The sequence below is a fragment of the Barbus barbus genome, assembly GCF_936440315.1.
Source record: "Barbus barbus genome assembly, chromosome: 19".
Taxonomy (NCBI): Eukaryota; Metazoa; Chordata; class Actinopteri; order Cypriniformes; family Cyprinidae; genus Barbus; species Barbus barbus.
In genome coordinates, this window is record NC_136747.1 from 7693476 (window position 1) to 7716526 (window position 23051).

At 38.4% G+C, this 23051-nt stretch overlaps 2 protein-coding genes across 2 annotated transcripts in view; one reads left to right on the plus strand and one right to left on the minus strand.

The window, feature by feature from the left end:
• The window catches only part of LOC306885850 (uncharacterized protein), a 27740-nt gene extending 14683 nt beyond the window's left edge, over positions 1-13057 (plus strand). Inside the window, exons 13-35 of the mRNA XM_079442636.1 lie at positions 1656-1724; positions 1862-1930; positions 2126-2194; positions 2274-2342; positions 2450-2518; positions 2824-2892; positions 3024-3095; positions 3371-3439; positions 4540-4611; positions 4965-5033; positions 5257-5325; positions 5399-5467; positions 6293-6361; positions 6478-6546; positions 6625-6693; positions 6782-6850; positions 6956-7036; positions 8029-8064; positions 8149-8185; positions 8276-8830; positions 8904-9058; positions 10768-11035; positions 11196-13057. Of these exons, the coding sequence (XP_079298762.1) occupies positions 1656-1724; positions 1862-1930; positions 2126-2194; positions 2274-2342; positions 2450-2518; positions 2824-2892; positions 3024-3095; positions 3371-3439; positions 4540-4611; positions 4965-5033; positions 5257-5325; positions 5399-5467; positions 6293-6361; positions 6478-6546; positions 6625-6693; positions 6782-6850; positions 6956-7036; positions 8029-8064; positions 8149-8185; positions 8276-8830; positions 8904-9058; positions 10768-11035; positions 11196-11368 (2415 nt within the window). The 3' untranslated portion in view covers positions 11369-13057. The remainder of the gene's footprint in view (positions 1-1655; positions 1725-1861; positions 1931-2125; positions 2195-2273; positions 2343-2449; positions 2519-2823; positions 2893-3023; positions 3096-3370; positions 3440-4539; positions 4612-4964; positions 5034-5256; positions 5326-5398; positions 5468-6292; positions 6362-6477; positions 6547-6624; positions 6694-6781; positions 6851-6955; positions 7037-8028; positions 8065-8148; positions 8186-8275; positions 8831-8903; positions 9059-10767; positions 11036-11195) is intronic.
• LOC306885851 (glycoprotein-N-acetylgalactosamine 3-beta-galactosyltransferase 1-like) lies at positions 12956-22596 on the minus strand. Its single transcript, XM_079442637.1, has 3 exons — positions 22300-22596; positions 15256-15920; positions 12956-13238 (listed from the first exon to the last, which is right to left on the minus strand). Exons 1-3 carry the CDS (start codon positions 22442-22444, stop codon positions 13110-13112), a joined length of 939 nt encoding a protein of 312 aa, XP_079298763.1. The 5' UTR covers positions 22445-22596; the 3' UTR covers positions 12956-13109.
• Positions 22597-23051: the final 455 nt, after the last annotated feature.

A 23051-nucleotide genomic window follows, 5' to 3' on the forward strand; every position in this document is an offset into this window, starting at 1 on the left:
TGCAGTAAATGTATGTACACTATGAGCAAAAACTATGAACATAATTACAAATGGATATGAATAAGCTATACATTAAGATATATAAACACTAGTGCAATGAACACTGAAAGTGCATAGAAACTTTTAATTTCCAGTACATAGTACTCAGTGTGTAGATGCATTTCTTTTTTTTTTTAAACCGATTTAGTGATGGGGAGGGGTGAAGAGTTTGTAGTGGTGTGTGAAGGGGTATCATCGGGCAGAGTTCAGTAGGGAGACAGCTGTAGGGGAAAAGCTGATCCTGAGTCTGCTGGTGTTTGTTCGGAGGCTCCTGAAGCGCCTCCCAGAGGGCAGTAAGTTAAACAGTCTATGGTCAGGGTGAGAGGAGTCCTTAAGAATGCCGCGAGCTCGACGTAAACAGCGTTTTCGCTGGACGTCCTCAATGGCAGGAAGTGGTGTCCCTGTGTCCCTTAATGTGGATGGGGTCATGCGTGCCACTTTTCTTCTTCCTGAAGTCCATAATAAGTTCTTTTGTCTTGCTGGTGTTGAGGAGCAGGCTATTGTCAGCGCACCATTCAGCCAGGTGCTGTACCTCCTCCCTGTAGGCAGTCTCATCGTTGTCTCTGATGAGGCCAATCACTGTGGTGTCATCAGCAAACTTGATGATGGAGTTGGATCCATGCACAGGCCTGCAGTCATGGGTGTAGAGGGAGTAGAGAAATGGGCTCAGCACACAGCCCTGTGGTACGCCGGTGTTGAGTGTGATGATGGTGGTGGAGCAGGTGTGGGCTGATCTAACATGCTGAGGTAAAGTCCATAATCCAGCTGCAGAGGGAGGTGTTAACACCCAAGTCTCCAAGTTTAGTGGTCAGCTTGGAGGGAATGACGGTGTTGAATGCTGAGCTGAAATCAACAAACAATATCCGTACATGTGTTGTTGTTATCCAAGTGTGTGAGTACAGAGCGCAGTACTGTTCATACTGCATCCTCAGTGCTCCTATTGCTTCGATAGGCAAATTGGTGTGGGTCCAGTGTGGGTGGGAGGCAGTTCTTGAGGTGTGCCAGGACCAGTCTCTCAAAGCACTTCATAACAATGGGTGTGAGTGCTACGGGGCGGTAGTCATTCAGGCACGTCGGGGAGGAGTGTTTCGGCACTGGCACAATGGATGTGGACTTAAAGCATGTTGGCACAGTTGCTTGGGTAAACTGTGCCAACAGCAGGTTGAAAATGTCTGTGAAGACCCCTGCGAGCTGCTCTGCACATGTCCTGAGCACACGTCCAGAAATGCCGTCAGGGCCAGCAGCTTTGCATGCATTGATCCGGCTCAATGCTGTGCAGAAATCTGTGGAGGTAAGTTTGAGGGTCTGATGGTCTCCTGAGAGTGTGATCTTGGTGGCTGTCTCCTTGTTGTTATTGTCAAAGCGAGCATAAAAGTCATTTAGCTCATTAAGGAAGGAGACATCTGTGACCGTCAGAGTGGAGTTGCATGGCTTGTATATAATGCCAGCCATGCAACTAATATAATATAATCCAGCCTTGGTGAGCATAAGGGAATAGAACAATTAAAAACATCTCACCAAATCCTAAACTTTTGAATGGTAGTGCATCAATATGCATTTATTATTGTACAGTTATAATGGAATCATATTTTTGTATTCTCTTTGTGTTTTGAAAGGGGGAAAAGGGTGGCCAAGGCAGGCCTGGGCCGACCGGGCCTGTTGGTATTGGCGAGCCAGGAATGCCTGTAAGTGATACGTCAGTAACCACTAGAGGGAGATACACACCCTCAGCCATGAGTTCTACTGTACCAGACAACTATCAGACATCTTATCCACTGTATATGTATATATAATATACTAATATTTAGTATCTGTTTGTTAGGGCCCACCAGGACCTCCAGGAGTTCAAGGCAACCAAGGGTTTCCCGGAGAGGGTTTACCAGGAACAAAGGCAAGAGTTAACAATAAAAACCTCCATCCAAATTTACATGTAATTAAGTGTCTGAAAATATTACATTCAGTTTACATTTAAGTATATTATGTCATAATCAGTCATTTACAAGGGTCTGCTCATTAGCACTGATGTGACTGGTTGAGCTCTATGCATTAATAATGTACTGATGCACTGTTGTTCACCACATTTCAGGGTGACAGAGGATTTGAGGGTCCTAAGGGTGGACGTGGACCTCCTGGGATTAGCATCAAGGGTGATAAGGTATAGTATAATATCAATTTAATAAGAAACATGTAATAAGATCCAGCAATAAGACACTAGTTGTTCCTTACTTCTGTAGGGTAACACAGGGGAACCGGGTTTGCCTGGACTGATGGGATTTCCAGGAGTTGGGCTCCAGGGTGAAAAGGCAAAGTTCTTATCTATCCATAGGCTGCATCCTACATAATTTTATAGGAAATCATAGTATGGCTTCAATTTTGAAAACGCTTTTTGATATGGTGTTTCTCACCGCAGGGAGACCCGGGACCCATAGGTCCACCTGGCCCAAGAGGCCCTCCTGGAGTGGGCATGGTGGGAACTAAGGTACATTTTGTGTGTGTGTTTTTTTTAAATTTGTGGTCTGATATTAATTCAATGCAAGGTACTTCATCTTTAGAATAAGTACTTTTAATCCATACTATCATAAATATCCCCTAAACAACATTTAAAAGAATAGACCCATAAAAGAAACTCGCCATCATGTTGTTGATGTTGTTATTAACGCCCAAAAATGAAATTACTTACCCTCATGTCATACCGTTTTTTGGGGAGAATTATTCCTCAAGGGCTTTGCGTGTTTGGGTTTGTGATTTTATGTAAATATACAGTACATTCAAATTTGATCCCAGGGTGATCAGGGCTTTCCAGGAGAATCTGGACCACAAGGTGAGAGAGGAATAGGAGAACCAGGACCAAAAGTATGTACAATTTTAATGTCCTTACTAACTAAATCAAATATTATCTATTTCCATATTTTCAGTATACACTACTGAGTATATAGCACCGTAATGTTTCGAATAACAGTGATATATTGGTTTTATGACTTTAGGGAGAACCAGGCCCAGACGGAGCACCTGGTATTCCTGGTATCCCAGGTGAAGATGGATCTGTGGGTCCAAAGGTAGGACACAATTCCTGGATCACAGGTTCCTCGTAATATGATTACTATTTCATTTAAAATTTAACCAATAGAAGAGCTTTAAAAATAAATGAATGTCAAATTAAGTCATTTGTAGTTTTAAGGTGTGGCTAAGAAATATCTTTCTTATTTGTTTTATGAGTGCAAATATAGGTAAGCGTCTAATAAAGCTGCGGGATTTCACCACAGCATGCACTGAATTCCTGTTTATGTGTGTTTACTCGCCTGGCATTTCTATATTCTGTCCATTATGTTAGGGTGAGATGGGTTTACCTGGTGCTCGAGGTCCAGAGGGCTCAGCCGGGAGAGGTATTCCTGGTGAGAAGGTACAACGATGCTCTGATAGGTTTTCTTAGTTACCACAACTATATGTATAGATCAAGTTATAACTGATAGTGATATGTGCGTGCAGCTCTTATGGTCAAACAGTGACTCACAGCATATATTCACTGACACTAATATGTCAATATGTCAAACTAATATTTGCCCTTTTAGGTGACAATGATAATATATTTCCTGCTATTAAATGCAAGTTTTACATTACAGTATAAATTTACTGAATTTACTGATTCAAAGTCAGTTTAAGACAGGTTGTAAGCATTTCAAATGATGGAATTATGTCTGACACCAGATATTTTATTTAATTATTTTAGGAATATTACAAAACCAGCCAGGTCCAGTTTGTATTTTACATTAAAATTATTATTTTTTAAAAATCTTTGTAATTATTTTAAAGAAATTAAATTGAACAAAATAAAAAAACATTTATAACATTACAAAAGATTTCTATTTCAAATAAATACTCTTCCTAATAAGCAGAAATAATTGATAAAATAATAAATCTTTCTTGAGCAGCAAATGAGCATATTAGAATTATTCCTGAGGGATCATGTGACACTGAAGACTAGAGTAATGATGCTGAAAATTCAGCATTTATCACAGTAATAAATTATCTTTTAAATTACTGTATGTTTTTTATTAAATAAATCCAGGTTTGGTGAGCAGAAAAGACTCTTTAAATAAAAGAATCTTTGCAAAAATGTAATATTGTAATAATATTTTTTATATTGTTTTAAATTTTCACTGAGATTGAGAAATAAAATCCCTCTAAATATATTCTGCCACCAAAAAAATAAAATAAATCCTAAATCCTTAGAGGCATTTAAAGTTCTTAAAAGTCCTTAATAACATTTAACTTTTAGACTTTTAAGACCTTTTCACTTTGCAGAATATGAAATCTTATTTTTGCATTTTGATTTTGGGGTAAAATATGATCTGAACGTGTATTCACGATGCTTTTGTTTAAAAATAAAATAGTGCATCATATGTTATTTACAACCAAAAAGCTGAAAATTACTCAAATACTGTCTCATTTGAATAAAGTGGAAAATGTCACTGTAAATTTTGTTTGTGAATCTCTCCACAGGGGGACCGAGGGGACAGAGGATCTCGGGGTCTCGCAGGAAGTGCTGGAGCAGCAGGACCCCCAGGGGCCAAGGTGGGTGGGACAGTGACAGAGCTTAAAAACATACAATCTGGTTTTGAATTGGGAATGTGGAGGTTAGTGTCCAGGTTGTTATGTTTAGAGGTTTGGAATGTCAGATGACTTTTAAAGAGTTCATAAAAGGTCTTTACTGTTTGGTTGTATACTTTTATGGCTGCTCATAATCAGTCCTTTAACAGTCATGCTGGGCTGTGAGAATATTCACCCATAAAACCCATAAACTCATAAAATACATTGAAAATCAAAAATATATTCCCTGGTCTCTGATCTCTCACCATCCATGTTCTCTTATATACTCTATAAACATGTTTTAAAAACTGGTAATAGAAGATTTATTTTATGCCTAGGGAGAACCAGGAAGTTTAGGCATGATGGGTTTACCAGGACCTCCAGGTCGAGGATTGCCTGGTTCAAAGGTGCGTAAATGACTCTCTAGGTGCAAAGAGTGATAGATGCTATTCAAACAAAGTGTAAAAAGAAGTAATATTTGTACTCAAGGTAAATATCTGCACACCAATGGATGCCTTTGCCAACAAGGTTGGCTATTTGCATTCTAACCTAATGTCATTACTGTATATATTGTACATATGCTCTTTACATTATGTTGGTTGTGTGTTTTTTGTTTTTTTGTTTTGTTAGGGAGAGCCAGGACCTGCAGGCCCCCCAGGTCCTGTTGGAGAGCCAGGTGTCGGGACTACAGGCCCTAAGGTTATAGCCTCAAAGACTATTACTATATGGATTAATATGATTATTTTTGAGAATCTATGTTGGCATGTTTCAGGGTGACCGAGGAAGTCCAGGACTAGTGGGGCCACAAGGAATGAAGGGGGAGGGTTACCCCGGATCACAGGTGCGTACAGGAGACAAAGTTTTAATGATCTAAGTGCAAGGTCTAAAGCGCAAGGTGCAGGTGCACTCAGGCCATGTCCGAATCCACTTTTGCTAGTTTAGCGATGGGAAAAACGGTGGTGCGCCCGGCACATGGGCTAAAAGGGTTGTCCCTATTCTCTTAATGAGTAATGGGTGTGTTTTGGGTATAGCGTGCAATAAACCAATCAGAGTCTCATCTCCCATTCCCTTTAAGAGCCTGTTGCGCTCGCGCCATGGCAGAGTCGCTATTTACATGGCGGAATTTGCAAGAGCAAATACTGAACGCGTCTCCAGAGAGGAAGCGAGCACGTGCACAAGCAAATAAGTAGCCTCACTCTGGTACATGCAATGACTTTCCATTATGGCTTGTAGGCATTTTTATATTTATGTAACCTACACAATAATAATCTTTTACATTGTAATCCTTTAATTTTTAATATTTGACATGTTTGTGTGCTGCTGCGCATCCCTGTGTGTGTAATACGCAGAGTGAATGTGCGTTGTGGACCCGCTTATTGGCACATTTTACTAACGCACTCTAACGCAATACTGCGCCATTGACTTCCAGGTTTCAGTTGGTCAATGCCGCAGTCTATTTCAGTTGCCTCAAAATAGCAACACGCCAACAATGCGCCTGAACACACCTCGTTTTCAGACCAGCACGCCCACTGGCGCACAAATGTGGCGCAGGATGTGAAAATGATAACTGCGCATTGCACCAGGTGTATGATAGGGCCCAAAGACTTTGATAGGAAGAGCACAGAAAACAAAACCAGTAACATTTATACATATGATATATTCTCAGGGGCTTCCAGGATTGCCTGGGCCACCAGGTGAAATTGGACCTGAAGGACAAGGAATTGCTGGAACAAAAGTATTTGTAATTTTTCAATTCACAACAAATGATTTTTCTGATCAATTCTGTCTTACAGAAAGTCTGCAAAGTCTAGTCTAGTATTTCGGCTAAACTGATGTAGTTGTTGTTTTCAGGGAGACCGGGGCTCACCTGGAGTGACCGGCCCTTCAGGTCCTCCAGGGATTGGACTGATGGGACCAAAGGTTCAATATCACTTCTTAAAATAAATTGTGCATCGGCTCAGAATATATTCAACATTGATTAATATGAGATTTTTATAGGGTGCAATTGGCCAGCCTGGTGTTCCTGGTCTTCCAGGACCTCCAGGAGAGGGAATTCAGGGTCCCAAGGTAAGGACCCATGGCCTTACTATAGCTCAATCAGCTTTAAACAAGCAAAACAAGCTTAGACCTCTAAATTAACATTTTGTGATCACAGGGAGATCCTGGGTTTCAAGGGCCCCCTGGCCCTAGAGGGCCTCCAGGTGATGGTCTGCCTGGAGAGAAGGTACTAGATAGGCAAACACTGACTGATTGTATTATATGTCAGTGTAGTTAATACTATGTTACTTTTCAAATGCAATGCTAAATTAACAAAGTCTGATGGTTTCAGGGTGATAGGGGCCTAGCAGGGGAACGCGGAAGAAAAGGAGAGAGAGGAGAACACGGAATGCCTGGACAAACAGGAACCAAGGTAATATCCAGTTACCAGATTCCCATTCAGTTCCAGTTAATGTTTCAATGATTTGCTAGGCAGAGTTGTAGTCGAGACTGGCTCATTTGAGTCCAAGTCAAGGTTGATACCAGAGTAGAGTCCAAGTCCAGACAAAGACCTTAAGATGGTCTGAATGGACCACATACCACTATCCACAATGTTTTAGTACTCAAGACCGGAATTGGTCTCAAATCCGAGTCAAGACAGAGTCCAAATGAGTCCATGACAAGATCATTAATATATGGTTTCAGAAACAGGCTCGAGACAGAATTAAGTTTTGAGCACTACAACACTGTTTCTTAGTTAAAAACACATGAAAAACCATTAACCTTACAACAGAGATATTCAACTCTTCCCATGGAGATCCAGCTGTCCTCCAGTTTACCTCCAATCCTAATCAAACACACTTGAATCAGTTTATCACTTGGTCACTTGAAAAATCACAGGTATGTGTGTTGAAGAAATAAACATTGCAGGACAGTAGAAAGTTTATAAAACACTCTTTAACATACAGTAGCATCTACTGTCCAACATTGCACATGGACATCAGGCTAATCTGGGGAAATTGCTCAAATTTGATAAAATTCATATCCTGGGGTGAAGCTCCAAAAGAAGGTCCATTGTCCAGTGTCCGTAGAGTAGCGATGCATGAAATCACTTTCAAACCAAGAAGCTTACTGTCACAAATAGGTGTGAAGAACTTGAACCCGATGCAAAATCTGTGAAGGGGAAAATGTTACACCTTCACGTGAAATTCCCAATCATGTAGATTTCTACTGAAATTACAGTATTTCCCCCATGAAAATTTGACGAACAACAATAAGTGTGACCACACCATTACGCTAATGGAACTGCAACAGATTGTAGGCCACCTTTAATTCAGTATTTACCTAAATCTGAGGTTTCAGGGAAATGTAGATAATTCCTTGAACATTTGCACTGTTAATAATACAATTCAACTTAAATTATAGGGAAAACCAGGAGGGAAGGGAGAGCCCGGCCTATCTGTGAGTCAAAGATTTTTATTCACACTTTTTTCAGAACACTGACTTCTTTTGTATAAATAACATATGTTGAACTTGATCCCACAGAGAGACCAGGTGATCAGAATAATCCGGGAAATATGTGGTATATAACCATCCCTGTTATTCAAGCAAAAAACTATATATAGGATCTGTATTAAGTAGGGGTACTTACTTTTTGTGCGTTTTCTCTCAGGATGTGGTCTAAAATGCAGGACAAGTCCTCTGGAGCTGGTCTTTATCATCGACAGCTCAGAGAGTATAGGTCCGGAGAACTTTGAGCTGGTGAAGGATTTTGTGAACGGATTGATCGATCGCGTGTCCGTGAGCCATGAAGCCACACGTGTTGGGGTGGTGCTCTTCAGTCACATGGCCATGGTGGTGACCAGCCTACAACAGCTGTCCGACCAGGCAAGCATCAAAGATGAAGTGCGCAGGATGCCGTATCTGGGTGAGGGCACCTTCACGGGCAGCGCCATCCGCCGGGCCACTCAGCTTTTCCGAGCAGCACGGCCGGGCGTAAGAAAGGTTGCTGTCGTGCTGACGGACGGTCAGGCTGACAAGCGGGATGCAGTGAGGCTGAAAGACGCTGCGGAAGAGGCTCATAATGCTGGGATTGAAATCTTTGTGGTTGGCATCGTGAACAGCAGTGATGCCCAGTATGCAGAGTTTAAGATTGAGATGAACATTTTGGCATCTGATCCTGATGAAAATTATGTCTACTTGATTGATGACTTCATGAAGCTGCATAGTACGTATGCCTGTATTTCTTTTAAATATGCTAACTTTTTAGCTTTTTATGCTAACTTCTTGTGATTTTTCAGCACTGGAGAGTAAACTGTTGAGTCAGATCTGTGAGAGTGTTAATGGGCCACTCTTCAGACCGAATGGCAAAACATTCCCTCCATTTGAGCCTGAGCCAGTTCCAGACAGCACTGAGGCTCCCACCAGGAGTAATTTCATCACAGAGGGCAAAGAGGTCATTTTTTCATTTACTTCTACATAAAGACAATAATACATTCTGATATAGCAAATAAAGACTCTATTTAAACTCATATAAATAAACTCAAACTCAAATATAAACTTTTCAGTAAAATTTTAAATGGTACGGAGCCCCACACATGAAATGCAGAGAAAAAAAAAAAAAAAAACATATTGTGACCATGAATTAAGGATTTGTTCCTGTGACTTCATAGTTTGTTCCCTCATACTAGCCAGTTTGGGGGAAAGTTTATTTTAAGTAATCGATTACAGTATTGCGTACTACATAAAAAAGTAACTAAGTGAGTTACAGTAACTTTTTATGGAAAGTAATGCATTACATTACATTTGTGTTGATTTTTGTCACCTTGGCTGGGCTTGCTTGTTTGTTTTTAATAACAAAAACCCAAGTTATATTTTTGGCAGTTGTAAAGACCCTTTGGGGTGAAGTCTCAGGTTGAAGGAAACGCCTTTTTTTCTGACAGGAGCGGTGTCAGTGAATCAATGGGAAAACAAAGTAACCTGCTTATTTGAAAAAGTAACTCAGATATTTCATAAATTTAAATGTAATGCATAATTTTATTAGTTACTTGAAAACGTAATCTGATAAATCGCGCTACTTGTAATGTTTTACCCCCAACACTGGTCTTGGGTATATTGTGTTCACAATGTGTTAATTCATTTCCTCTTTGTAGTTAAAATATGCCCACAATTTTATTAATTATACTAAATCATGGTCACAATTTACCTAAGATGGGAATGAATTATTAAAATATGGCCAAGATTTAACTAAACAAGGGAATGTATTAAGGAAACTTGGCCACAATTTAACTAAAATTATGAAATTTAGTAATCAAATGCATCCACAGTTTCTCTAAAAAGAGTGAAGTAATTAATAAAACATGTCCATGAACTAAAAAAACTGTAGGATTTGTGGCATGATATCTTTTTTCCCATGCCATTTGGATGAAGCTTACTTAAATGCTATGTGGTGTAGCAAACAAGTAAAATTGTAAAAACATATTTCCCTTACAACTTGAATGCATGTGAGTATACACATCTTAATAATTATTATTAAAAGTTTTAAAATCGATTTCAGGATAAAAACTAACAAAAGTTTGTATTAATATTAAAAAGCAAATATTAATGAGCAGTGAAGCGGTTTTGAAAATATTAATAAGTAGTGAAGCAGTTTTAATCAAAGATTATGCCCTTTTAAAAAAAATTATTAGAAATGAAATGCATGCGTGTCACTGAAGAAGTGTATAAAATGTCATATGTATGAATTGCTTTCTATTTGCATTTCTAAAATTAATAGATCTGAAAAAAAAAACAATATCATTGAAATATGAACAAACTACAACCTTGGAACCATATGGAGAAAAGTGTGCACATGAAATGTTCCATTTTTAATCATAAAATAAATACTAGCTTAATGGTAATATTTTACTGGCAAGAGCTTGTGTTTCCAGATGAGATGTTCTGCCCTATCCAATGCCACACAGTCTTTAAAATAGCCCTATTATGGGTTATGAAAGGTTCATATTTTGGTTTTGGGAGTCCCCAACAACAGGTTGACATGCATGCAAGGTCAAAAACACTTTTATTTTCTTATAATATGCATTTATTTTTACCTTGTTTGCTCAACAACTCCCAAACGATTCGCTCAACGATTCATAATAGGGGCACTTTGTCTCTGTTTCACAGGCTGCACTTCCAATAGAGTTTGAGACCACTTCTTCTCCAGATGATTATGACGACATGAATATTGACAACAACTGGACACTCTCTGTTGATGGGTCTTTAAGTGAGCTTCCTAAGGTGACAGTTGCCCCAGCTGGAGATAAGAAGAGACAATACTCCATCTCAATAGTGGGACCCCAGACACCCATAAACTGGCAGCCTGTTCCAGAAATGAGCCCACCTCCACGGACTCTACCTCCACCAGCCCCTCAGCCTAACGATTTCATGAAAGGTAAACACACTTGCTTACACTACAAATACAGGCCAATTGATGTTTAATTCTGGTATTAACAGGCATAGTCAATGCATCTTGAGTGTTCACATTTAAATTTAGACTGAAACCTGATTCAGTTCACTTTGGAGTACTTCAGATGTATGTTGTTGTTTTTCAGAGGTAGGCTGTAGGCAGGGATTGGATCCTGGGCCATGTCGGGAGTACAGGGTGATGTGGTACTACGATCCAGAGGCCAACGCGTGCGCACAATTCTGGTATGGTGGCTGCCAAGGCAACAGCAACCGCTTCGAGACTGAAGACCTTTGTCAAAACGCTTGTGTACAGACATAACACCCTCACAAAGAAGCACAGGCCTTCATTCAGCAGATTCACATCAAGCTGTGTCGACTTTGCAATCATGCACTATGCAGATATATTTTCATTGTCGTACATGTGTTTTATGAGAACAGTAAGGAATCCTGCAACACTGACTGTAGATCAGATTTGTTCTTTGGGTCAACACTATTTTAAATATTGTTTACTAGACTAGTGATGCTCCATTTTCTAGAAAATAACATGTATATTCAAAGTACCACATTTTCCTAATCGCACTGAATGTTTTACAAAATTCTTTATTTTCAATATTCCTTCCATAGAACTAGTAAATATTTCTGTTAATTGTGATTTCTGTTAAAGGAATAGTTCACCCAAAAATGAAAATTTGATGAAAATGTACTCATCCATCAGGCCATCCAAGATGTAGATGAGTTTGTTTTTTCAAAAGTACCATTAGATCACTTGCTCACCAGTGGATCCTCTGCAGTGAATGGGTGCCGTCAGAATGAGAGTCCAAACAGCTGATAAAAACATAATAATAATAATCCACAAGTAATCCACATCCACATCTTGAAAAAAGCCGTGTGTTTTTAAGAAACAAAGCCATCAAGATCAGAAGCAGTAGTTTGAACTTAAATAGTCTTTATGATGCTTTTTTTCTTGCATACAGCTTTTCACTTCACTAGATGTTAATTGATGGACTGGAGTGGTATGAATTACTTGTGGATTATTGTGATGTTTTTATCAGCTGTTTGGACTCTCATTCTGACGGCACCCATTCACTGCAAACAATCCACTGGTGAGCAAATTATGTAATGCTAAATTTCTCCAAATCTTTTCAGATGAAGAAACAAACTCATCTACATCTTGGATAGACTGAAATGTTCGGTAAATTTCAATTTTTTTCCTTGAACACTATAATCAATGCTCAAAGTGGAAAAAAGAGGTGCTAGTACACCCCTTGTTATCATAAAATAAATGAGTAAATACATTACTATTTTTATTTTAATACTATATACATATATTTTAATTTCAATCAAAGCTAATGTTAAGAAGCTAACAATATGTCCCTGATTTACACTGTAAAAAAGCACTGCACAAAATTACTAATATTGTGTACAAGACAGCATCAGCCCACTTCTAGCCACTCTAGCACTGATCATGACAATTATTTACATGTGTCAATCACATATAGAGTTCTGAGTGCTTGTATATTTTAAATGCAAAAAGCCCAACATTAAAAATCTGTGTTAAACTCTTATGGACAGTATTGTATGTTAAATTTGTGTTATATTGTATGATTAACATGATTTCCATCAATTATTTCAGCAATGTTTATCCACGTTTCATTATACAGGTTTCCTTAATAGTAATCGTGACTCATGAGTTTGGTAATGAACTTTTCCCATCAATTCTTAAATTACAAATCAAACATAGAGAAGTTCTTTCCTCTATAAATGAATGACACCCAAAGTCTGGATTAACCAACACTTCCTGTCTTACTTGTATTTCTACGTTTGGACTATGATGAAGCAAACCACCGTGTTTCCAAAACTAATGTTGTTAATGTTTTGGACAATAAAGTTGTTAGTCTGTAACTTTGTAAAACCGGTTTTAATATTGTATAGAACAACAGATATAACATGATTTACATTTAATGCTACAGTGAAGTAAAGTATACATGTACAATAAATTTCACTTATAAAGATTACATTTTGAACGTGGTCTAATTTTTAGATTAGATATTATCTGAGCATTAATCTGGCTTAAATCTGTATTTATATCCGTATGGGTGTAAGTGATAGGTGTAGTACTCTAAAGTGTGCATTTTCACTGCATCTATGTAGTGGAAAGAGATGGCTAAATCTGAACAGCATCCAGGACCCTAAAAACACAAGAAAAGAACAATATATTTAACATAAGCTTATCAATCAATTGATTTCCATCTGAAAAGAAGTGTTTAAAGGGGGTTAAGATCTAGTTCTTGCTTCTCTCTTTTAGAGACGATCTAGACCCAAATCATTACTGAAGCGGGATATAAACGGAATTTATTTTTACTACATTCTGGCTATATTTTTATCTGACTGATCATAACTTAGGTTATGTGAAAAAGGCAAAAAGTCAAATACAGCTAATGTTAAAACACACATTAGTTACAAAAACACTGTCGGTTATGTCTGTGAAGTTGAATACACCTAAAGTTTAGGTTAGGGCTTCTACACGTTTTTATTCACCTATCATTTCCTTCTGATTTTGCATGTATGTTATGGTTAGGGTTAGGTAGTGTAGTATATGCAGTGAATGGTTTAGCACAGGACACCCCCACACAGTTTGTGTAGTGGTTACGCCTGCAAATGTACTGCGCTTGTGCCCTCTGAACTTGTCCGAGTTTAGTTCATACGACAAGTAAAAAAAAAAAAAAATCCATGTGCGATGTTGTGCGTGTTTTATTGTTACCAGCAAGTAACAAAAGATACAACAGGTCCCTGCTAAAACAAAACAATAGAAGCCCAATAGAAACCACAGAAATTCCAATGGTTTCCATTAAGATACCATTATAAACCATTAGCTTTTTCCAGTAAAACCATTACAAAATTCCTTTTTGTAATGTGTTTTGGGCATTTTTCCAATAGGATTTAACATCCAACCAATAGAATCCATCACATACCAGTAGACACCATTATAGTTTCCATTAAAACCAATACAATTCCCATTAAATCCATTACATTTTCTATTGTGTTTTGGGCAGGGTTCTATTGTTTTTTTTCAGCAGGGTTATAGAGGTAGAAGTTAGTATGATACTTTTGGACAGGGATGTTGTTCCAAGATCAACAAAGTATGTTTATTCAGGAACATGTCTTACTTAGAAAACTCACATCTACTAGTATCCGCTTGATAAGTCTGATATCACAAGTCAACATTTCCGGGTCCTTAGACATGCCTGTGTTGATGAGAGCCAATGAACTGCTGATAGTATTAGCATATGTGAACTGAGGACTTGAGGGTGAAATGTAAGCTTCTTTAATAACAATGAATTGAATAAAATGTAAATCCGCTACTTACTTGGCTTTATTTGTGCATGAATGTTCACCCGCATGGATGATATTATGCATTAATGACATCATTATGTGATGATGTAAAAGGTGAATTTTTTTATTTTTTAACTAGTTGTTAAATTAAAACGAACTAAAAGAACTGGTTCGTGGAAATGAAGTGCTATGCTGAATGCATATTTACTAGAAGAAGAACTGGACGGCCTATATGTTGTAAAAACATTGTAAGAATGTGGTGGTGTAATCATTTAAAAGTAGCTGATGACCCTTAAGACCGTAATACACTACAGGACTTTAAAACTGCACATGCCGACTTTGTAAATGGTTACATAGAAAACCTGGGGCATAATTCACTAAATGAGGATCACTACCAGTCGGCACAAAATATCATTATCAAAATATCAAATGTCTAATTGATGGATTTGCTTCATACAAACACAGTTTTTCACTTCACAAGACATTAAATGATGGACTGGAGTGGTGCGGATTGTGACGTTTTTATCAGCTGTTTGGGCTCTCATTCTCATTCGGCAACCATTAACTGCAGAGGAACCATTGATGAGCAAATGATGCAATGCTACATTTCTCCAAATCTTTTCCCATGAACCAGTAAAATTCTTCTACATCTTGGATGGAATGAGGGTGAGAAAATTCAGCTAATTTTCATTTTTGGGAGAAGTATGTGGCCATCATACACTACACGATCTTCTGTAAAATATGTCAAATCTGACAGCAGAAAATTTGCAAACTAGCATTGACTCCTGCAGACTGTAAATTGGGGCAAAACCCCGGGTAAAAGTTGTTTAGTGTATTCCAGCCTTAATCCCCCCTCAAACATCTCATTCTTACCTCAACAGGGTGGTAATGCTCATAGAGGAGGTACCAGGGTCGTGCTCTGGGTGTCTGTCTGGGCAGGTAATAATCTGGAGGGTAAGGATGAAAGGTTTGTCTCCCCAAAACATCCCTAGAATCACCCAGCTGAACTTTCATTGTCTCCATGCATTTTCCCAAACCAACATCCTCAGTTTCTGTGTTGTGTGTGCAAAGACCATCAGCAAAGCCCTTCACGAACCTCCTCAAAGCTTCCTTACTGAGGACATAACCAGCTCCTCCGCTCATGTAGCCCTGTGTGATGAATGGTGTGAACCTACGTCCAAAATACAGCGGCTCCTCTGTGTTGTGCTTGGACAAACCATAGCGCAAATTCTCAAGGACAACAAATGTGTCATCGTCAGCTTTGAGGAACCAATCAGCATTGTCCAGATGGTGCGTGTGGATGTGCTGGAAGGCCCGTATTGTCTTCCAGTAGAGTTGACTGCGTCCTTCTGACACGTTGAGCCCTACCGTGGGGAAATCAGATGCCTCCGAGCTCATGTACAGAACTATGTTGCAGCGTTTGCCCCATGTGGCACGAACATGTTGGGTTCTGGACTTCAGGTGTTTGGGCTGTGTCATTACCCAGCACAACACTCTGACCTTCTGGCTGAGCTCCAGCGCATCTCTTCTGTTCTCAGCTATAAGAATATTAGAGTTTAGCTTAGAAACAGAAAGAGACTGGCAAACAAATGTAATGTAGAGAATGACCTAAAGTATTGTGCTATTTCTGAGGTATGTTCACTGTAAAAAGTGATAAGTTGACTTAATTTTAAGGCAACGGGTTTCCTCAATTTTTTTATCAAGTAAATAGTAATTTTAAAAAACAAGTTAAGTGAACTTGACAATTCACTTTCAAATTTCAAAATTCAATTTTCAAAATTATTATTTACTTGATAATTTTAAGGCAAACGGGTTTCCTCAATTTTTTTTAAGTCAAGTCAACTTATCACTTTTTACAGTGTATACTGTGAGCAGCACATTTTCTGCGTGCAAGGAACACTAATTTGGGTGACCTAGTAAATTTATGGAAGTGTGCAGGTATGCTACAGAGCACACTGTACTAGGCACTGCATCACAATGCATTATGCCCCCTTGATGTGACCTGGCATTTCTATGTGACAAAGAATGAAAGTTATATTTTGTATATACATTTTTTGAAACTTTAAATGTTAAAACATGTTTGTTTTTTGCAAATTTCATAAAAAAAATGCTAATTAAAAAAGTTGAATAATTCTTTTGATAAAGAAAATTGCATAATTAGTGCAGTATTGAATGTGCACTTGATGTGAAAAAGAAAAAAAAAAAAAAAAAAAAAAAAAAAAAAAAAACTGTACTTGCAGATAATATGCAAAAATAGAGTCATTTGTTGATATGATGATGTCATGACATGTGACAAAAATTATGCAGAATTACAATGCATGTGTCCGGTAAGTGTTGGGAATTTGACTCATTTTAGGGCTGCCACTAACGACTATTTATTTAGATTAATCTATCGACTAATTTTGATTAATCGATTAATCTAAACTATTAATTTCCCGCAAAAAAATCTATAATTTTACTTAAAAATATTTTATTAAACCAAATGAAATCCAAATTTCTATGAAATCCTTTTTTAAAGCAAAAGTGAAGTGCAACAGAGTGCAAGCAGCAAGTGTCCATCTCATAGTACAAATCACTGAAATCAGTTCAGTATTATAGTGTGAGAATGACAACATATCCACGTGTTCTAGTCTAATAATAATAATAATAATAATAATAATAATAATAATAATAATAATAATAATAAACACTTTTAAAAAGAGTATTTACCAGAAATATTTACCAGAATTTATTTAGGTGAAAAATGTAAACGTGTAGTATTTCTGAAAAAAAACTTTTTTTTAAATATAAAAATCAATTAATTGGAGATGATTTTAATTTTAATTTTTTTTTAAATGGAACAATTCTAATGGAATCCAGAAAATAACGGAGAACAGAATTTGGTACAGATAACACTGTAAAACTCAATTAGACATGCTTTTTGATTAATAATAAAAAAACAAAACAAAAAAAACTGAATATGGAAATAAAACGGATTTTATAGGGCCCTATAATTATTATTATTTTTTTTTTGTGGTAATAAAAATGGATTTTAAGTGAACAATAGCTTTTAAAATGTACATGTATAATAGCAATGATGCAATAATAATTAGTTCAAATAAAGTATCAAAAGCAAGAAATCATATGGTTTTATTGAACAAAACTGTTAAAATACATAATGTATTCTAAACAATAGAGTTAATGTAGATTACGCGTTATAACAAAGGCCTGCAGGGGCGCTGACGGCCTGATGATTATTTTTACACATTACTGTTTAATATCGACCAAGCACCAATTCAAACGTACACTTAATCTTTAATATTTGGCCATTTCTTTAGGACAGAAAGGCTACAGCCACTGTAATTACATGAATATGTGGAAACTCAGAGTGAGGGGTTGAGCTTTTATTTTCAAATCGCGATGTATTCTCCTGTGTTTGTGTAGATTTATAAATGATTTACCTTACAAATCTGATGAAATGGCGCACGTTGCGTTCCCAGATGACCGTTATAATAAACAAACTCACAACAACATGCAGAGATGAGTATGAGACGCTCTACACATGTAAATGATAACAGTTTCTGTGGAGCTACTGTGAACGGAGCTGCTGTGAGACTCTTGGGGGCGTTCTGGAAGCGCAGACTCTTGGGGGACTGGCCCTGGAGAGACGGGCACTGGAGGGCGCTGTCGTGGAGCGGGCACAAGTTTGGAGGGAGCTGCGACCAGCGGGCTTGCCATACTTTGTCGGCGGGCTGGGGTTTGACGAAGAGTTTTTTTTAATCAAAATATAAATTAATCAAGTGTAATCAATGTGAATATTGGCATTTATGCATCAAGTTATTTTACTATTATAAAAGTGTATCTGCCTGTGTGAGTAGAGGCCTGCAGAAGAATGGAATATGCAGACATATGGTTTAAGATAAAGCTGCACATCTGGGTTTGACATGATAGGGTCTCCTCCTTTCACGTAACGTAAATTGAGGCCTATAATCTGCTCCAGGAAGCAGATAAAGGCACAGCCAAAAGAAGATAAACAATGACGTAGGAAATGTATAGAACACCCCTAATATAGTTTTTTCCTTTAGGGTGTATGGAGACACAGACTCGGGAGATTTCGCTGCAGCGTCTCTCGGTTTTATGGTCTCTGATAATAAAATCTAAATTCTGGCATCAAAACCCCAAGGTTTCAAGAGTGATTTTTAAGAGAAGACGGAAGACACGACAGGTTGTCCACAAACGGCAGCAGGCTTGCGTGGACGCGGACGGCAGACATGCGTGGGCTACGAACGGCAGCGGGCTTGACTTCGGAGCCGCAGGCGGCGGCGGACATGAGAACCGCGGATGCCAGCGTTGCTTTCCCCGCGGACGGCGGGCTTGGGAGAGCTGCGGACGGCGGCATATAATTAACCAGTGGACGGCGGGCTTGGGAGAGCTGCGGACGGCGGCATATAATTGACCCGTGGACGGCGGGCTTGGGAGAGCCACAGACGGCGGCGTACATTACTTTGGAGCCGTGGACGGCGGGCTAGAGACAGCGGCGGCAGACCTGCTTGACTGGGCAGTGGCGGAAGAGCTTCCTCTACAGTATACGGTGAACAATCTCAGGATATAATCGAGAATTTTTTTTAAAGAACCTGGAGTGGTACTTGCTGGAACTAGCTACAGGTGTTCATCCAAGCCGCACCAGAAAACGGTTTTTAGTATGTCATCGTTCCAGGATACTTGATGTGAGAGCTCGAGTAACTCCTCCACATAGTCCTCAAGCGGGCAGCCATCCTGAAAGCAGGAGAGAATTAGGGTTGGAGGCTCTTGAGGGGTGAGGAAAATGCCCATTGTGTCAGGCAAACGTCCTGGTCCGGTCTTCTGTCACGATACAGGCTAGGAGACACAGAGGTACATGGTCAAATAAGGGTATTTATTTGAAAGAGACTGAGGAGTAACCAGGAGGAACGAGAGGTGAGTGAAGCACAACGTGACAAGGTCCTGATGGTTTAGCTTGCAGTGACTGACTGTGATCTCTTGCAGGAGTCTGGTGGAGAAACTGGAACTTCTGAGGTAAGTACAAAGGGGTCTGGCTTGGTTCAGGTACATGAACAGTAGACCGGACGAGGAGGAAGTGTTGAGAGGGAGCAGATTTAGACGGGCTTGATGAGGTGCAGCAGGTGCGAGGAATCAGAAGGCAGGTGATGAGCAATAACGAGGAGATCGTGAACAGGTGAGTGTGCAGACTGGGCTGGTGACAGAGGCTGTGTCCAAATTCAGGGTCTGCATCCTTCGGAGTACTCATTTGAAGGATGTTACGTCACAGCGCCGCGACGAAGGCTGTCCAAATTCGTAGGATCCTTCAAATGCGGCCCACAAATACGTCCTCCTTTTCCCCGAATTGGAAGGATGGGTGTGGTGGATCCTTTCCCGTCCTACCTATCCCATAATTCTTTTCGGCAGAGCGTAATGGCGGACGAAGCGAGCGGTAGCGGAGTGGGAGAGGAGTTTCTCTGACAAAACAAGCTAAAGTTTATGCTTCGGCTCAATGAATTTGTAGGAGAAATTAGTAGAATACTTAAAAACAAATAAAAATAGGCTATAATGGCTTACCTGGATGTGACTGTCTTGTAGTCTGATATAAAAAACTCTCCGACAACGAGCAAAGAAAGTATTTAATTTATTTAATTGCTTTATTTCTTCCAAAAGAATTAAAATGAGGAGAATAACTCTTTGTTTGTCCATTTTCCCGCTTCTTGCTTGGCGCTGTCACGGTTGCTAGGCGACAGGATATGAGCAACAGGTAAGGGAGGGAACTGAAAGAAGGGTAGGCTGTCCAAATTCACAAACACCGACTTCCGGGTTTTGCGGACGTCGGAGGATCCCTCCTCCTTCAACCGGGTAGGAAGGATCCTAAGGAGGATGCAGACCCTGAATTTGGACACAGCCAGAGACTCCCTGACACCTACTATAGGGGTCAAAATAGAACTTTAATAAAATATAAACGTTAATAATTAAATAAATTGCAATTAAATTAAATTTAAAAATTACAATTGTAGCTCTAGACAGTTACCTATGGCTATTATTTTATTAATACATTTGTCTGATTGATTTTATGGTCTCAATTCAGAAATCACGCAAAAGAAAATTAAGCAGTTTTACTACGATGAAACCGTGGTTAATTTTTGTAAGGGTTGTGATGTCCACTTGTTTTTTTTGTTTTTTTAAGAGATTATAGAGGCTGTGTCATCTATAGCAAAAAGGTGGCCAAAAATGAAAGATTAAGTGGATATTTGAATTAAATATTTGGTCTATAGCCTATTAAACAAGGATATGATCGTCCTGTAAGTGTAACAGCAGCAATTACCAGGCCTTTGGCTCCCTTTTGAGGCATTTGTAATAGCATGTTGAAAAAAACAATAGACACCATGACAAAATTTGTAATGGTTCTGCTGGTTATAATGGGACTTGTATTGGTTTTAATGGAAACTGTAATGGACCCTGTTGGTCTCTATGGTAATTGGTCACCTTCTATTGGTGCCTTGTTAAAACCAGTAAATCCTAATGGAATACATCCCAAAACACTACAGAAAACCATTTTTTAATGGTTTAAATGGTTAAAAGTTTATGGTTTGTAATGGTAGTTGTGATTTGTTATTAATTTGTGATGGTAATATAAATTTCTGTTATGGTTCTATTGTTTTTTTTAAGCAGGGTTGCCTCATTGTTTTTATAGAATGCATTTTAAGTCATTTTAAAGGCTGTTGTTGGCTTAGGTTTATTTTTACAACCACACAAAAAAAAAGTCCTTAATACTTCTTTGTAGATTATTATTTGAAGTAACAAAACCATGGTTAATTCGCGGTTACCATGGCTACAAGTACCATGATTTTTTTTTTTTTTTTTTTATTATTATTCGGGTTAAAACCATGGCTAAGTTTCGTAAGGGAACATGGAAACTCAGAGAGAATATTAGATGCATTGGTGAAATTATTACCGACATTAAAACCAGTTATTAACCTCAACACCTCCAAATATTTCACAGGATTATTTCACAGGGAATGTAAATGCCCACATCGCCTCCGCTTAAACAAACAAGTTCATCTCAGGTACTTTCTGTATCTCGAAGGAGAAATAACCCAGAATTTCAAAATGTTGGCCAGATTTTCTAATGTTTTTGTAAAGAATTCTCTTCTGCTCACCAAGCCTGCATTTATTTGATCCAAAATACATAAAGTTGTATTTGCTAAAGCAGTAATATTGTGAAATATTTTTACTATTTAAAATAACTGCTTTCTATTTTAATAAATTTTATACCTGTGATCAAAGCTAAATGTTCAGCATCTTTACTCCAGTCACACTACAAAAGCTTGGAGTCAGTATATACAGAAATTAAAGCTTTTATTTAGCACACAAGTGATGATAAAGACATTTATCATGTTACAAACGATGCTGTTCTTCTGAACTTTCTATTCATCCAAAAAATTGAATTGCTTTTCAACATAATAATAATAAATGTTTTTTGAGCAGCAAATCAGAATATTAGAATGATTTCTGAAGGATTCCTGACTGAATGGCTCGTTATGCAGCTCGTTATGTGGGCCTTGTCTTCTCAGGTGTGAATGTGAAGGTTGACGCTTTCTCACATAGACCCATTTTTACTCAAAAATTGTCTTAGAAAATTGAAATCAATATATTGTTTTCTGTGAGCAAGTAAACAAGATGATTTTCACATCATTTTGAAGCAAAAACTCCAAGATCCAGTTCCCAAAAGGCTTGTGAACAAATGTTCTGTATGTTTTTTATGGCCTTATTTCAGTGACTACTACATACCGCAACAATAGTAGGAGTAGTATATTAGTATGTTATTTCCATCTTCTGTCCCCTTTCTCCTTTTTAATTTACTGGTTGTAGCTGATTGCACATGTAAGAGTAGAGAAAAAGCCTTTGTCTTACCTGTATGTTGTACAGCAGGTATATCACTGTCATTCTTAGCAAACGAAGGCGTTGGAGTCTTTAAAACATGTGAATAAAATATTGAGAGAAGAAGACTCACTGCTACGCCACTTAAAAATAAAATGTGCCGCTTAAATGACCTCATGTCTTATGCATGTGTGATAAAAGCTACTTCTTCAACTCATTTAAGCAAATATAACATCTATGCTCCAAACGTCCTGCCCTCAAACCAGTGGTTTTTAAACCTGCCCTGCACATTTTGTTTGTCTCCCTTATCAGACACTCCTGATTCAACTCAAACTCGTTAGTAGAGACTGCAAGACCTGAATTGGGTGTGTCTGAAAAGGGAGACATACAAAATGTGCATACAAAAAAAGTGCCTTATTCACAGAGATGACTTTACAGATTGTGCAACAAAGTTCTGCAATCTAGGTTGCATCATTTACATCAGTACATGAAAAGCCTGTAAATTATTTCCTCGTGTTTATTATTATATTGTATTATAGTATACACTTAAAGGGATACTTCACCCAAAAATGAAAATTCTGTCATTAATTATTCACCCTCATGTAGTTTCAACAATTCTTCTCCCAGAGTTACCGTCTTCTGCCATTTTGGAGAGTATCACATACGTAAACAACACAATCAGCATTGCTTACATTAATTTGCATGCTTTCGCTGACATAATCAGTGTTGTTTACGTTGATTACGCTCTTACTCTCCAAAATGGCAGAAGAAGGTAAGAATTGTTG